This window comes from Argopecten irradians, chromosome 4 (genome assembly GCF_041381155.1).
Source record: "Argopecten irradians isolate NY chromosome 4, Ai_NY, whole genome shotgun sequence".
NCBI lineage: Eukaryota > Metazoa > Mollusca > Bivalvia > Pectinida > Pectinidae > Argopecten > Argopecten irradians.
The window spans coordinates 29,249,233-29,267,212 of record NC_091137.1 but is presented as its reverse complement, the minus strand read 5'-3'; the positions used below and the strand labels follow the sequence as shown (position 1 = coordinate 29,267,212).

Genomic DNA, 17,980 nt, shown 5'->3' with positions numbered 1-17,980 from the left:
GGAAACAATATCTTAATCTTTTGTTACTATAGAATCAATCGAATTTCCTGCTGCTATAAGATTATTTGTTGGAATTCTTTCTTGTTACCGCAAAGAAGGAGAGTAAGAGTAAAAGACATTAGTTGCATACTATAAATTTTCAAAAAACTATTGGTTTAAAATAAAACAACAGAATAGTTTGCTTAATCAGATAATCTGTCGGACTATCAATATATCCCATATGCTGTCTTTTTTAATAGGCCGGATTTGATTTCGCAATAATCGGTCATCATTTTCTATAAAAGAGGGCAATAAGGTTGACATGCTTTACAAACCCATTCTATTTCTTATTATATTCAAGAAAACAGTTATTTTTTTATATAATTCTGATCTTAATTTATGGCACTATAACCAGACAACCATGTCCAGCCAAATGAAGGATTGTGACCTTGACCTTGAATGCGTCACCTCAGACGATTTGGTACTTTTCCAACCCATCCGTGGCACTGCCTACGTGGCCAGAACGTCGTCGCGAGGTACAGCCTGGGGTCAGACTTCACACCTTCGACCTGGGACTGGGTTGGCTTGTTCCACGAAGACTGGACCTCGTACCGGGACTACATCAGCTATCAATGGGCCCCTTCCACGGTAACCGACCCTCGGCGTAACAACCGCCGCAGTGTGCTCTTCACGTCGGAAGATTTTGAGGTAAAATAAGTCAGACCCGTAAGAAATAAATGAATTAAATCATAATAATACAAATCTAGAAATAATGATAAATATTAGGATATATTATTACAAAGGAGACTAAAATTTAAAGGAGAAGAAAGCATTCCTCGGGTACAACAAAGGAAATACTATGATTAACGTGACGATGAAAATACATATTTTCACGTTAACATATATATTTAAAATACATAATGTATCTTATGTTCCTGGGAATCAAGTCATCTTCGAGGGTTTTTACTTATTATAAATATAACAACAATTTCTATTGGTCTGCAGTCTGCCAGGACAGTGGATAACAATTTCAAATTCCTTTACGTCACGGCCTGGAATCACGTGGTCGGCGTGAGTACAAGCTTTCGCCTTGAAGGAGTAATTGGCGAAGACGAGGATCTGTGCTTCGACTTGCTGGAAAACTCCATCGAACGACCACTCAGTACCAATTTGTTGGCCAAGAGGAAATTTTCAGCCCTTGAATTGTTTCCTGACAAAGGTGACCTTCATTTCGATGTACTGGAAAGAACCCCCGTGTGTGTCAAGAAATCTAAACCCTCCTTGAAACCTTTCGCCTTTGCCAATCATTTTGGGTCTGCTGACATTTGTCATCCTCTGATGCTCGATGGCGATTTGGAATTTGATCTGCTGGAAAAGCTGGCTTGTCAACAGCAAAAACCAATGAAAGATGAAGGGAAACAAGAAAAAGGCACGGGTAAGAATGATGAAAAACGATAAGGAAAGACAAACACTCATTCATATGTTCTTCTTTTTTATTTGATATTGTCAATTCTAAATACAATTGGTTTTTTTTTTGTGTTTTTTTTTTTGCATGGATCAAAGTGCACGAGTATTATTTTAAGTTTTCGATTTTTTGTTAGCTGACATGTGGGTTGTGGAACTAATTGGATGATACATACTAGCATACCTGGTGAGTGAGTCGCCAAACTGTAGAGCATCAACATTTGATATGAACTCTGGTGTGTTTACAAATATCAGATATGTCATTGATGATACACTTCAGAGTCCACAGAGCGTAACATAGTGGAGAGCCTTACAACCATCAGCAAAGCTGTAGCAAAGAAAGAGAAGGTGTTGACTGTAGTGAGGGACCACGAGACCTTGGCTGGTACCTTTAGCCCCGAGAAACCTCTAGCCCCTGACACGCTCCAGTTTCTGTTTATGTACCCAGTGGTGAAGAATTACATAGAGAACACAGAGAGGTCTGTAGTCCCCGTGACGACCGAACGATCTGTTGTTCCATATGATGTACCAAAGCCGATCTTCGATATCAACAACATCACTTCACCAGTTCAAAAAGTCACAGAAATGCCGGTGAGCAGTCCTTTAAACGAAGTACAAATATGTCTTGTAGCAACTAATAGTTATATGAGACTATTTCCGACCCATTGATTGCTTTTATAATTAAGATTTAGATATGTCAAACATGATATGTCATTCTCCATTTGAAACACGTTCATATTAAAATCTGCTATATGTGTATTCTGTCCATTGTGTTTTTAAACTTGATATGATTAAATGCTTACATTATTTCATTTTCTTCATCTGAAGTAGCAGATACTTCAATAACAAAAGAGTGTCCCCAAAATACTTAGCTTGGAAAAAAATACTATTGTTTATCTGTTCCTGAAAAATTAACTATATTTAACTAATGCTTGTTCCTCTTGGATGACTCATTTACAAACGAGATAATACCATATAACATGATTTTCATAGATAAATGTCTAAGTTTTTTACATTATGTCTAATTTCTTGGAATTTATAGAAGGTACACACGGTACCAGAACCACGTATTCCCGAGATAGAGTTTCCGGTCCGTCTTCCGATCATGCCTGGACCAAAAAGCGTTCTGTTTAACACGGAGGAAAATCCCAAGCGATGCACAAAATGCGTATTTGGAAAGACAACAACTGCCGACTTCATCCGCCAGGAAGAGCGAGCAGATAAGGCTATGAACAAACTGCGAGAGGAGATCAGGAGTCTGAAAAAACAAATACAGGTTTGAATTTATAACTGCATAAATATTTTGATGAAAGGCGAAGTTTTCATTTTCCCATTTGCTGAAACCTTTGGTTATTATCTTCTTTAAAGCTGTCAAATTGGCAAATAATGTAATTCTTCAGACATATTGGAGTGTTTGATTTGAACGGAATAATTTAAAAATTGATTTTGCAAATTGTTAAACTGTAATTAGCCTAGTCTAATTCCCATTTGAACAACAGGGCCCTACTTAACAATTTATAATTAACAAGACGGTTGCATAAGATTTGAAATAAAAACAACTATAAGTGAAGTTATTCTTTGAGGACTAATAATGTAGTAGTACTTTCCTGTTCTTGATACTCCAGCGTTGCTTATAAATCGTATATAGTTGTAAATCCTAACGTAAAGCAGAGTAAAGTTTATATGGTGAAAGAGAACAAAATGATATATCCCAGGGCCTTGTTTCACGATCATTCCTCAACTTCAAGGAATTCTTGAAATCATTACAGAAGTAATCTTAAGTTAAGAAAGTTTCCTTAATTTCTGTAATACTTTTTTATGGCTATACATGTATTAAAGGGACAATTCACTCAGGCTAATTCTTTTACATAACCAAGAAGCAAAATATGGCATAAATGTATTGTTCTTCATTTCTAATGAAACACATAAAATAAAATATTGGCTAATTCCACGTCATTGTTTAGTATTTTAATTGATACCGCTGTAATTACAAATCGTTGATCAATACGATTAATCAAGTTCAATTTGTACGCTGTACCCATACCAGAGTCAAAGTCACGCACGTTAAACAAATGAACTACATAACCACTGAGGAGGTGATAAAATGATTTTTTAGGCAAGAAAATTCACCTAGTAAGGTAAACACACTACTGTCAGAGCAATTTGAGCAGTTCAATACAAAAGTGTCATTGCTCTGCGTGCAAGGGACAGGGTTCGACCACAACGTGTAATGGCGGACAGCGATCGAGTTTGAACGTTTCATACACATTTCACCACCATGGGCTTTTCTGGCATATCACAGTAAAACCGGCTGATCCATTAGAACTTGGTTTTTCCGATATATGTACAAATTTTAATGTTTTCATAGACTGAATTGTCCCTTTAATTTAATGAAATTCATGAAACAGTGTCCAGAGAAAAAAACCAAAAAAGGATAAAAGAGCAAACCCACGTTGATAGGAATTTGTGTAATTTCACGTCTACGAATTATACTACATTTCTGTGATTAGGACTTCTATCATGTGATCTATTTATAGAAGTTGGTTTTTAACTGTCTATATAATATAATAACTTATAGTGTGTAAATATCGTTAAGTTCTTTCAGTATCTGAAGAAAGCAATATCATATCGATAATTCATTTCAACAATGTCTCTTGTAGCATGCAAAAGCACAAAGAAAACTGATGGCAAAGAAAAAGGATATAAAATACCAGGAAGTCGTGGAAACAAGAATCGCTTTGGAGGAAACTGTCCAGTCACTGAAGGAGGAACTTGGAGAGACCAAGAAAGCTGTGAGGGAATCCGCAATGAAGGTATGTTGATAGCAAACCGAAATCTTAAAGTATAATGTTGGTTTTTGAAATTGCGATACAATGTACTTAATATGAAACGGAAGGTGATATAGCGTGCAAAATTGTCATACATTCGAGGAACAATCTCGATCAAATATTTCCTTCCAAATGATATCAGGACCCGAAGTTACACACGAGAAATCATAGTTAGATTTTAATGTAATAAATCAGACAAATAAATCGTAAATCAGACAAATAAATCGTACAGAATGTATTACAAGGTATTCGAGATACCTACCACATAATTATAACATTATGTGTTTGATTTTAAGTGAATAACTGAATAATAACTTTGATTATCCGATGTATAAGCTTCATTTCTGTGCTGTCATTTGTTTCAAATTTCAACAATTCCAGATATACGGTAAAGTATATGTATTTCTAGTTAATCGTGTTTTCACAATCAATAGGAACAATATAAGAAACATTTCTAATTGTACATTATTGTAGGATATAGACATCAATCTGTTACCTTCTTTCCCCATAGGTCTTGTGCAATTTGTTTGTCCAGGTCCAGCTGAAGCTGACACCAGGCTCACTAACAGATAGCTATCTTGTGGACGCCTTCCATCTCCTACAAGAGAGAGGCTACAAACTCCTTGTCGATAACCAGGGTATTCTATTCCAAATCTCTAAATTAGTTATAGTTATATTTTAAGTCACGAAGACTATCTCCTAAACTTTGGTTTATTTGTTATTGTAGTTAATTAAGCAAAATCATAGTTATGTTTCCGTAAATAAATAAGAGATATATTTTGTATAAATCTTGCTATTTTTGTTGTGGTAGTCGTTCTGGTTAAAACGTAAAGTCTGTGCCATTAAAACTTACGAATTTAGATACGTTATCAATATGTATCATTTCACCTGAACATCTTTAATAACATATATTTTACATTAATTTAATGACTAACCAACGACGTCCGCTAATTGAGCATTTACTGCACACAGGTGGTAGTCACGCCCTTATGGATCTACACCAGGGTACCAGCCAGGAGGATGGATGGATGACAAGGAGTCCTAAGAAAATCGGTAAGCACTGTCAATGTGTACTTATAATAAAATATCATCTCAAGTTGATCAAAACTATTTCCAGACAAATACATGTACATATAGAACTAGATTAAATTCACAATTTTTTATATCAAGTATTGAAAGAAAGATAGTTCAGTATCGAAATAAAAGACAAATATTAACCTAGTCCTAGTCGTTATAAATTATATATGTATAATATACTACACAGTTCCCGAGGGAGAGGGCTTATATAGGCATAGCCTGCTGCCCAATCCCTATTAAATCTAACGATTTAATAAAAATATTTTAAAATGAAAATGAAACACAGTTCCTGAGATGAAAATATATAAAATTAATAGTTAGCATATACACCTTAGAAGTAGTATGATAAAATGATTCACTTGCTTTTTAACTTTGGTGAAATTAATAATTTGTACATAGGCTGCTAATAATACATAATATATGTTCGTTTATTTTAATTTCAATTTGTATAATGAAGTAATCAATTGCAGTATTAAACTGTGCTAGAAAATAACAATTGTTTTTTTTTCTATTTTAGCACGCATGCGCTCTGTGCTAAGCAAGCAATCTGCCACCATACAGAATCTAGCCGGTGCTGTGATTGCCCTGCGTGAGAGTATTTCTCGTCATACTGGTACCGTACATGATCTCAGACAACAAGTCGTGGTATGGAACTTATTTCAGTTTGTAGTAAACATATTATTTATAAGAGTCCACAATCATGACATACTGTATGAACTATATCATTTACTATTCAAAAGAGACCAGGATTACGTGGTTTTATTTTAAATATAAACTAAATAATGAATATTAATAAAATAACACGCAAAACAATGCAATAAACACGTGGACATTTAACAATTTAGTATAGTACCAACAATCTTTATTTTATGGCAATCCATGCCCTTAGTTGTTAGGACAGGTAACAAGAACAAATCTCCATTAATACTCCTTGTGTCCTAGTCACAGTTTTTTATGTGTTTTTTTTGTGTTGTTTGTTAATAATTATACAATTCCTTAATACACTCTGGTGTGGCCATTAACTCCCAACGCCTACAATTTACTACTTTCAGTGTGGTATTGTCTTTATAGCATTGCACTACTTTTCGCAGCGTAAATATTTCCTCTTCACTTGATTCGACTGCCGTATCCATCAACAGTCTTCCGGTTAATCTAACATCAACCCTCTTTTATGCTTCCACTGAACTTAACCGCCAAGAACACCTCCCTCGCTAATGAATCTACCATTCCAGCAACAAAAAGATGCTCCGGTGCAGACAAATTATCATATGTATTTCAATTTGATTAGTTAAACATCTGATTGCGTGGTATTTGCAAAGCGGTATGTTCTACATGCGTTTATTGTTGCAGTACTGATAATGATAGGATCTTTTAGATAATTTCCGAAAGTTTTATAACTAACCATTTTCGAGATTAGCATTAAAGACCCACTTCCGTTCCGAAACGGCTTTTAAAATGGGAATATAAAACGAGATTGATGATTTTGTAGAGTCGAAAAGTTATTATCTTAATACCACACTTAACATCACCTTATGAATAATTTGATTGAAAAGAAATTAAATGTTAATTTTCATAAAGCTGGTTGTCTTATGTTTCTCGCTGTTATCTTAATTACTGCACGTTTGTTTACCGTCAGTGTGCCAAGCGTCAAAAATCCATTGTTATTATAGATTACTAATTTATAATAATTAATAAAACGTGGTTGTTCCTATAGCAACCACGAACACAAAAATGACTTAACAATACATGCATGTTCATGCATTACGTTGACATTTTTTCAGCAGTCCATTTTTATGATATGATATTTCTTTTGTTATGATAACACACACATTAACATCAATGTATTCTTTATGCAGTTGTTTTCGCAAGGTTGATAATTCTGCAGGACATAAAAGTGATTACAAAATGTATCTGTGTTATAAGTACATTTTGTGCCACTGCATTGCCAGATTGCGAGATTCTTATTATACAATATTCAGTTTCATTGTTGGAATCACTATAAAGTACAATATTGCTAGAAGAACCGACTGTTATTTCAAGTTTAACTGACTTCATTCGCCAGTTTTATTATTATCAAAGAAGGGCATTTCGATTTACAACAGATTACAATATTTACAAATGATTTTTGAAACGGCTTTAAAATAATTTTTATGAAAAAAAAACCGTTTCATATTGATACCTTTTTATTCGATCTATTCATCATTTAGTTGAACATTTTTGAAAATGCTTATTTTCATCATATATTTTATGTTCTAAAACAAATTTGTTATTTAACTATTGCGCTATATGAGTTTATTGTAACTTCTTTCATAAGGCAGTAGCCGCAGTGGCTTAGTGGTCAGTATGCCTTGACTTCATTTTCACGCCACCTCCTGAGTACGAGATAAAAACTCATGCTGGACAGTTGCTAAAAACTTAGAACGCTGTAAATCCAAAGAGAGACACAATTTTCCATCAGAAAATATATCATTATGCCGCTGTAAACTTCTTACTAATCGCCCTATTAACCGGATTCAACATGTTATGCCGAGGCAATACTCCTTTTTAGATTTTAGCGCATCAGTATTTGCTATGAAAAAAAGTTTTAGGCGAGCTGTTGAGAGACACAGCGTATCTTGTTTGTACCTGGAGAGACACATTTTGTTTTTGAAACCGCCTAGTTGACTCATTATGTCAAACAGTCGATTACCAATGTACGATTCCTTGTATATATCATGGTCCAGTTGTTCAAAAGATTGAAAGGCTAATAACAGTTTAACAACAGATTAAAATTCAACATTGTCTACAAGATTGGCCTGTGTTTATTGAGTGTCAAACAAACTGAATATTTACGACCAGCTATCCCTGCGGCTGCTCGTATCTGTAATTCGGTAGGCCTATGAATCCCTCACATATAGAATGGAAAATGTTCATCAGAAGAGTTCATAATGTGTAACAATGAAGATAAAACCAAAGTGTTTAATCCACCAGATTTTCATTTGAAGTTGCGTCTTAACGAACGCCACCCTTAAACATACAGTTTTTACAACTAGTGGAATCTCTATATAAAAACCATAGATAAGCGTTACAGAAGGAAACTTAACTTAAGGAAATTTCTTTAACTTCTGTAATGTTTACTTTGGAGAATTTTAATTAAAGTTATTCCTTAAAGTGGAGGACGTTGATAAAACTGGGGTATGTTTGGATGACAGTACAAGTTGCTATGTCTTATTGCTAAGCGATTGATAGACGAAAATGTATTGCTGTGTTTCCTCTACTGGGGTCAATTCACTGATCAAGACTTGAAGATCGCATGTTTGTGTTGCAATATAGGAAATAAAATTACCAAATTCATCTTATTGATGTTTAATTAAAAGTCGAGGGATAGACTTTCTCAACGTTTTAAGATTATATCAACAAATTACATTACATTTTAGATATATGCTTAGGATTATAAAACTTGTTTTGGTGATATTTCTTACTGAATTTCTTTCCTATGGTATCCATCAAGTAAACAGCACTAGACAATTTAAGACAACTTGTGTTGGTTTTTACAGCAGACAAAAACAGATGGAATCTCAAGTATGATGGATGTACACTTATCTTAATTTACGAGCAATGTCTGTTTTTGCCATCGTTAAAATCTCATCATTCCAATTTCCAAATTCCCCAACAAATACATATTGATCAAATTTCACGTTATCCAAATAAACGTCCTATTCCTTTTTAACACTCTTACTATCTACACACTATAAGTAGTAACAAACTGTCCAGACAATACATTTGTGATGCTCATTGATAACGTATTTGAAGTCAATAACGAACATCTCAGACAAAGAATATAGTATTTTACTCTTTCCATTTATATTAAACAGTATATTAATCTTGTATTGTAGATAGAAATTCGACTTATCATACTGAGCAGACTACCTTAAAACACAAAGGTACATATGTACTTACTGTGTGAATTGAGGTATGGACTGAATTCTATAGTTAAAGCTATGATTTACTGTTGTATATGCTTATCGTATGCGTTTCGTATTTTTTTTTAATACTTTTAATTTCTTTTTTACAATACCAAATTTATAGTACTGGGGCTATATGACAAATATGTGATTACACACCTGGTCGACTGAGATTCCTAGAATAAATAGTTAAATATGAAAAATTAAACACATTGATTGTAATTGAAAACGGATTCAACTGTCAGAGCACGTTGGTTTCCCCAGGTGTACTCTGACTTTAGTCTCGTGAAACGCCCATTGCGTGGATTCATTCTGGCCAAGCATGGTTAATTTGATTTGGTAACAGACCATTCTCGTTTCAAAAATATCTAAAAATACTGAAGATTTATACCGGTTAAATATAAATGACATGCTACTTTTCCTTGCTTGTGATATTTCTGTTTTATTTCTAAATAATTGGCTACAATAACACTTGATCATTAGGCTATACAATGTTGTTGGTTTAGAATAAACTAAATGTAGTCTTAACTAGAAACACAAGCCACGAAGTGCCTCTAGTGTTATTTAAATGAGGGAGTACAGAATGTGAAGATTGACAATGTGTAATTATTGGAATTAAGGGCGATGCTGTTATTACATTAGCGTACATATCGATAAAATGAAACAGCTGATGATGGATTGGATACAACACACAGTATATGAAAGAATGGTTGTTTCACAAGCTTGGATATTTATAACATTATATGAATGCATAGTGGAAGCATTTTAATATTCGGAATTTGATATGGCCGTAAAGAATTATCGTAGTTTTCAGGAAAAAATGCTATTGTATGTGCAGTGTTTAGCGTTCACAAACATCCAGACAGAAGACTTTTGATATAAAAAGAATGAATTATAAATCATCGACCATTAATGACCGTAGCCGTGTGCTTAGTGTAATTTCATATTTATATAATGTTGTTCTGGAAGTTAATAGTTACTATTACCGTTTCATTCCATATATTGAGTTCTCATAAAGAATATAATCAACCATGTAAACTGTTTCCAAAACAATGTCAATAAGAAAGAAACTAGTCCGCTAAACCTGCCTATATTAGTAGGCTAAAAAAAATTAAAACAAAAAGCCTAATAATATAGGCAGGTTTAGCGGACTAGAAGGAACCCAATGAAATAATAGTTTTACCTACAGGGTAATTCCATCCGAATACAATTGGCACGGTTGCTTAATTGCCAAATAGTATTTCGATGCGAGTTATTTTGAGTTTAATGCAATACTCGTTGGTGTTGTTGCGAACATAGCGAAGGAAAATACGTCCGTTAGAGTTCTTAGAACAATAGAGATAAACCAGAGAAACAAAACCTTAAAGCTCTATAATAAAAGTTTTGTGTAGTCTTTCTTATCATACCAAGATTCCCGTTATGCATACTAGAATATCGAATTGAACATACCATTACTGTTCATAAAAATGTTTCTATTTAACCTTTGATCTTTGCAGAGTTTGGAGAATGCCAATAAAGACAAAGACCGGAAGATCCTCGAAATGACAAAGCGCATTCGGGGTCTTCTCAGCTCACGTGGCAAAGATCTGACCAATGAGTGGCGCCTCTTCGCAAAGAAAATAACAGTAAGCAAATTTCGAACTAGTTTACTAAATGTAAATGTCCTGAAAGAATCAATGCGACATTGAACAATCCATCATTCGGTTTCAAAGCGTCAATTTAAAATACACATATGCGTATTGTGTAAATTCAAAATATCGCTATTAGACAAGTCTGTTGTTTAGATTTCGTTTTTATGAAAAATTGTAATTCTTTATTTTATATCAAATGTACACGAATATGCTGTTCGTTCAACCTAACTTACCAATTTCTGTTGAATAATGAATGGTATTGATCAGATCTATATATGTTACGTAATTTTCTATATTGTTTCAGCTACTATCGATATTGTAATTAAATTATGTTACCAAAATGTACCATCGGCCCACAATACAGCCCGTGCCCAAAGGCTCTTAATCCATGACACATTTCTCGCCTTATCTAGGAACCTTCGGAGTCCACTGTGGTCAAAGCTAAGGTAGCTTCAAGAAAATTCGGATCTAAGAAAGGAAAAGCGACCTCTAGTGCCAAACCAGTTATAAAGTTTGCGCCATACACGTCCAAGAAAGCTGAGGACACGATCAGTCCAAAAACCACTCGTGTTTCGTCAGCACAAACAGAGCCCTCAGCGTCATCAGACGTTGCCTTTGTTAATGAGAATGCTCCGGAAAACAAGATCGTCAGGAGAAAACGGCCACACCCATCTGTCAGATTGTGCAACACATGTGGACAGTCATTTGGACCAGAAGTCTCAGCTCATGTGGTCGAGGAACATCTTCTGTTTCACGAACGTTTCGGTCAGAGGAAAATATTCATGTAAATGAATCTCCCACTTAAAAGAGAGAACCATCATCCATGAAACAACGGTCATGATTTGTGATTTATGAACATCAGGTTATCATTTGAAAAGGAGAAAGCAAGTTTTCAAGATCTTTCTGTAAGTCTTTTTAACAGGTAGAACAATATGTCTGAGTGAATATCCATAGATAGGAATACTTTTTCATATATGTTTTGAAATTAATGATATATATATTAAGGCATAGACTCTGGCTATTAACCACCTAACCAGGAGTAATCATGGGGTGATACTGACCATCTGTATAATATCATAATGGTATCCTCTGTGATTAAATGCATGTGTTGAAATGAATAAAAACATATTAAAATTACTAAAAAAATGTTTTGTTTCTTTTGTATTCAAAAGTTTTTGTTTAAAGCAACACAGCAACAAATATAAACGACAAATGTAAATGACTGAAGAGAAAATAATTAGTACAATTATAGTTGATTATCTTAACATATGGAAGTTTCAGTAGGTGCATGTACCATTGACTTTAATCCCAACGTATAGTAAAACAATCGATTATTTTACAGATTGAATATCAAGGCTGTAAACTTCATTATAGAGATAGAACAACAGTGTTTTGATTGCGTTAAAGGTGGTATGAACGCAATGGGATACAGACATATTAAATGTAGCGCGTTAGCGCTACATGTAGAATATGTCTGTATCCCATTGCGTTCATACCACCTTTAACGCAATCAAAACACTGTTCAATCTATATATTTACATAAATAAATCTACCTTTACGTACAATTTAAAACGGTGATTGTTGCTAAGTTGGGTAACTACGGTAGTCAGGATGACCGAAGATATAGTTCCGATTGTTGAATGTTATAGCTGCAGTTTGGTTTGAAATACAACAATGACACTTTTCAATTATTTTCAACATATTTTTTTTTTCAATTTGATAATATATATTAATAATGTCCATTTCGAATAAAAATTGAGATAACCAAGGCGGAACGACTACCGGTATGTATCGTTGTCAGGGTAGTGATGCGGTCCGAAGTGAAGCGAGCCGCCATATTTGATTTTCAACCGAGGAAAGTGACTGTGATAAAGCCTATTGATGGTATGACCGTTGAGCTGCTGAATGTTTGTCATGTATGTATCGGTCTAAGAACGCGATATACACTAAATTCTTCGCAGTCATGACTTTTATTTTATTGTACGGAGGATAGACAAGTGTTTGCGTGTGTGTAGGCCTATTTTGAATGCAAAGACGGGGCCATTTAAGCTGATGATACTGTTTCGGATAGGCTACCTGTAATGTTTTTTTCTGGAAACCTGTATATGATCTGTTAACCTATTGTTCGCTTAGACGCTCCCAGAATTATTCACCGACAATCAGATGTTCTGTATATTTAGGTGAGATGAGTGACCGTACACACATGTACATCTGACGTAACTATGGGATTCCCCGAACATTCATGAGGAAAGCCCCCGGTTGTAGCCCCGAACAGCGATTCATTTTGTAGTTTATTGCCGTTACAATGCTTGAACACATGTTTTGTTTTGATGTCAAATACATATTTAATTGGATCTAATAAAAACTCTTTATTGTTATTTTAAAATCCGTCAACTTATGACGCAAAATCTTATCGAAGCGTGAACTAGAAGTAGTCCGAACCTGCACTGCGTTTGTATTCATACGTCATTGCGTTTACGCTAATTTGAACGCAACTCCCCTCCCGTTGATTATATAGGGGCATATGTAAATGTATATGTTTGACTCACGAATTCAAACGTTTAACTAATTATCAACAAAGTGCATGTGAACTTCCATGTGGGTTTCACGTGACTTTTCTTTGTACTACATTAGAAGTTCAATGTAAGAGATGTTGCTTCCAGAAAGTGTTCAAAGTCTCTCCGGATACATAAAGCCACAGATCTGGTGTTGGTTTATCAATTACATAGTGTACCTGGGGTTCCGGAAGATACCTGACGCAGTAGGTATCCCATACATCACGTTGCATGTGAGACGATCTGTTTACGACATGTTAACAAACCCACACATTACTAGTTTTATCATACAAATTTGTAAACGTAATGGTACGTTCAAGTGGCTTGAAAGGCATTGTGACCTAACGTTTGTCATGCGTAGGTAACGTTGTTCACAAAAGCACATGTTCTGTTTTCTGTTTAAAAAGTGAAGGTTTTTGGCATATTGCAGTTACTAGTTTTAAAACAGATGTTTAAACTCAACTTCAGTGACACGATCTATGGAAACTTTAGAAGTAGACTTCCACAAGGAAAGAAAGAAATTAGTGAACGCTGCACCATCCCCAACTCCGCTACGATGAATGAGATAAGAGCGCCGTTTTCTCTCATTTATAATTCACAAATTGTATTATTAAAAGGACTAACAGGATCTGATTACTACATATATATAAGAGTACAAGTTGTAGCGCGAAATGCGCTTACAATTGCGCTTAAATATGATCGCACTAATTTGATTTTCTACAAGTCTTTGATAAAACAAATGGTATGATCATTATTGTGATAGCTTGGGCAAAATCACATTAGAGCTCAAATTTAGTTGCACCTAAATCAGTACGTTTATAGTATCCCACATCTATGACTTTTTAAATTGTTTAATGGACAACGCGTTACTGCCAATGCCATAATAAATCTTGAGGCCTGCATTAGACAAATACGCCTTCGTCTGGTATTTAAAACAGAAATGTATACAACTCAATTGGGAAAAAAAGATGAAGATAAGAATTAAAGTCAAATTGCTGAAACATATGAACGTCTCTTCAATTTAAACTACAGCACAAGAGAGTTACATGTGGCTGTTTCTGACAAAAATATGTATAAAACGCACGAGGAGTTTCTCGCGGTAGCTTATCCCAACGGTTATAACGGCACTGTTTGATATATGAGATACGATTATGAATTATCTTTGAATGGTATTTCTCAACTTAACGCAATTCATTTTCTTTCACCTACTGATCACTGGATTACAAGTAGTCTCGATATCTCTGACATACTTATCGGATAATAATATACTAATATTGACTATTTTCAGGGCGCAACAATACTGTAGCCTGTTCCATTCCAAGCTACTGACACCCATAAAGCAATGTGTATGCGTAATACCTTCGTACTTGTTACATGTATAATTATATACCAACTTCTTTTGGCGGCAACTAAATCTCATTTTTCATGCCACACAACGTTTTCCGAACATTTGTGTTCTGTTATGATTTATTTTTTTTCCCGCGGTTGTTTTTGATTATTTATTTATTTATTCATATTATTGCGAGTTTCATTCACACATACAACGAGACACAAGATACAACACAAATACATCACAGCCACCCAAAACATACAGGTATTCACACACACAACACATTGCATACCCGGAAGGTCGTTATCAAATCACCTGGCCCTGACTATTAATATGATGTTAAACTAAATGAACAAACCAACCAAGTAATCCCTTCAAAATAGGCAAATACAATCACACGCAAACGTTTAGTTGTATATATCACTTAATCCGCGAGAATTGCTATAACGTGTAATAAACAGAGCGAAAATCATAACATTCCTCATATACATTAAACATGAAATGTCTGACCTCTGTTTCTATTATGTACATGATTCATGAATGAGGACGCGAACAGGTGCAGTACATTATCCATATTATGAGATGCTAAGCGATAAACATGTATTAAATCATTTCATACGCACGCAATGTTTTATGTATTACCAGGCTAGGAGTTCGTTATTTTGCTCTATTCCATTACCGAATTATCGTCGGTGGTATCAGTAATGTGCACATAAAGAAACTAGTGTTTTATAGTAAATTCAGATCTATTCAATTTTACACAGCTTACCGATTGAAATATTTCCAACGGTTTATTGACATAAAAAAGAAAATTGCCCCTATGTATGTAGCATCACTATGGATCAACCTAATTCTGTTGTAAATTAACGACAGTTTCGCGACCTTTTTTTTTTTTTTTTTTTTGGGGCTTTTTAATTTCATAAATTGCGCGATTTAATCTTTAAAGGTCTACGGTTCCTGCAAACTATGTCAAAACTAATGATTGCCTAGCAAAAATGATTAATTTGAGGCACAATTAGTATGGTTAGGATATACTCTTATAACATTGAAATATGTTTTTGAAGCGTTATCACTTTATACACCGGAAACGAAATCCTCGAAAATCGGAGTGGTTATAATGAACAATCAAAATATTAGCTATCATCGCGTAAACACCAGCTAATAATTTTCTCACGTGTGAGCCATTCGTTGCATCAGCTGTCATTTGCAGGATATATTTTAACTTAATTTTGTTGCTATAGTGTTCGACTTCCAACAAATTATCACCGATCATCAAAAAAAACTATGTTTGTGATTGAGTCATTGAGTGTAAATATAATCAAGGAATCTCCGGATGCCCAATGTGAGTGAAGATTCCGTAGCCGACTGAAATGTTAAAGTTAGCGGTAGGTAGATATCATCATAATGTGGTTTGAATTATTTCACATGAATAAGGATAGCTTAATAACGAGCTTTTAATAACCATCCCCCACAGCTTACTGAAACTGATGAAGTGATGCTGTCTTATACATTATTTCCAATGATTCCAACATAGGTAGCAGAAAACAGTAGATTTGGACAATCTATGAAATTAAGGCGCATGCCTTAGAAATATAGATATAGTCATTTAACTGTAAAAAATACCTGTACAAAAGTATATATATAATTAATCAGCACAACTTTTGCAATTACAATTTGATATTTTGATACAGATTTGGCCATGTTTCTGCGCTTATTCATGCATGTGAATACCATGGTAACAACAAAAAAATACCTGAAAAATTGCAAAATATCATGATTTTTAGCCCAAAATTGCAGAAAATTGTACTCAATTTTTTTCTTAAGACCTACCTTAAATTGAGCACTTCTATCACAATGGCAAAATAAGCCAATTTATTTCATAGGTCGATTAGGTGGATTTTTCAATATTTTTGCCTAAACCCGCGCCATGGATTTTCCTTCAAGTAAAGCTAGCATTTCCGGTCAAGACGCACTTCCGGAGGAGCCCAGAATTGTAATCTCTAACCCATTTTTGTTATGTTTATTTTTGAAAAAAAATGAAACTTATATCAAACCCTCCATATTGGATGCACCAATTTCAGAATATATTTGATTTTTAGTTGTTTATGCATTGCTCAAAACAGGGGCTCCCCACTTAATAAAAATATAGACCGTGGCCAGGCTGTTCTTCTCTGGTTTGCTACCATAACAAGCTGCTACACCAAACTTATTCCAGGTGATACGAAATAATGTTCTATTACATCAGACATTCCTAATGTTTTGTTAAATTTGTTTTCACTTGATTTGCTAAAATTCATTTCGTTTGCCTAATATTTGCTATGATCACACAATCATTAGAAAAAAATATTAGGCAAGCCGAATTGTCGTATGGATAGCGCAATGGATATTGTAGAAGAAATAGAACATGTTCTGATTTTACGCAACCTACTGTATAATGGAAATATTTATAATTGAATTGTAAAAGAGATTTTGATTGGCGGATGTATAATTTCACTTTGAATTAAATTTTATTAAGCGAATTACAGTTTTGAAGAAACAACCTATCGACAATATTTTGATACCAAATCATGTTGGTCGTCGACAATAGTGTAGAAGTGTGAATATTGATACTCGATATGTCGGGACGAATGAGACTATAGGGGTGATATTGGAGGATGGACATTGAGTACTCTGTTGCGATTGGTTCGATTTAACTATTGTTGTATATCCCTACAAGAATTATACTGAAGCCCACATCTTCGACAAATCCAACATGTATTTAATATTGGGAATTCTCAGCACGTTTCATGTCAAAATGATATAATCGTCCAAGTATTTGACCAGGTCATTGTGGCCTGTTAGGGACATCATCGATATCATTCGATCGAGTCTCAGCTTATTTATTTAAATTGAAACACAAACTTATTCCATGTATCTGAGTAATCTAGAATAACCAAATTGTTATATAGATGCATTGTTTACATCACTACAACGTTGATATATATTCTCTACACTCTACACTCAATTAGCATGGATTGGTTGATGCACTCAATTCAATACCTATCATGACGCTATTTAACGGTTTCCTTTGTTTCATTCAATAAAATAATAATTTAATTTCTTATTAAAATATACAAACGTAGCATCTTCATACATCTACATCATTTTATGCACATACTCATATTCCAATTTA

General features: G+C 34.3%; 1 protein-coding gene across 1 annotated transcript; it reads left to right on the top strand.

Annotated features, from left to right (window-relative positions):
- The first annotated feature begins 400 nt into the window (after positions 1-400).
- Positions 401-11,996, top strand: LOC138321221 (tax1-binding protein 1 homolog). Its single transcript, XM_069264736.1, is given in 11 exon segments — positions 401-482; positions 485-687; positions 985-1,414; positions 1,724-2,034; positions 2,486-2,719; positions 4,104-4,256; positions 4,807-4,909; positions 5,244-5,324; positions 5,866-5,993; positions 10,789-10,917; positions 11,337-11,996. Coding segments are annotated over 11 exon segments (2,229 nt in total). The 3' UTR covers positions 11,712-11,996.
- The last annotated feature ends 5,984 nt before the right edge of the window (positions 11,997-17,980 follow it).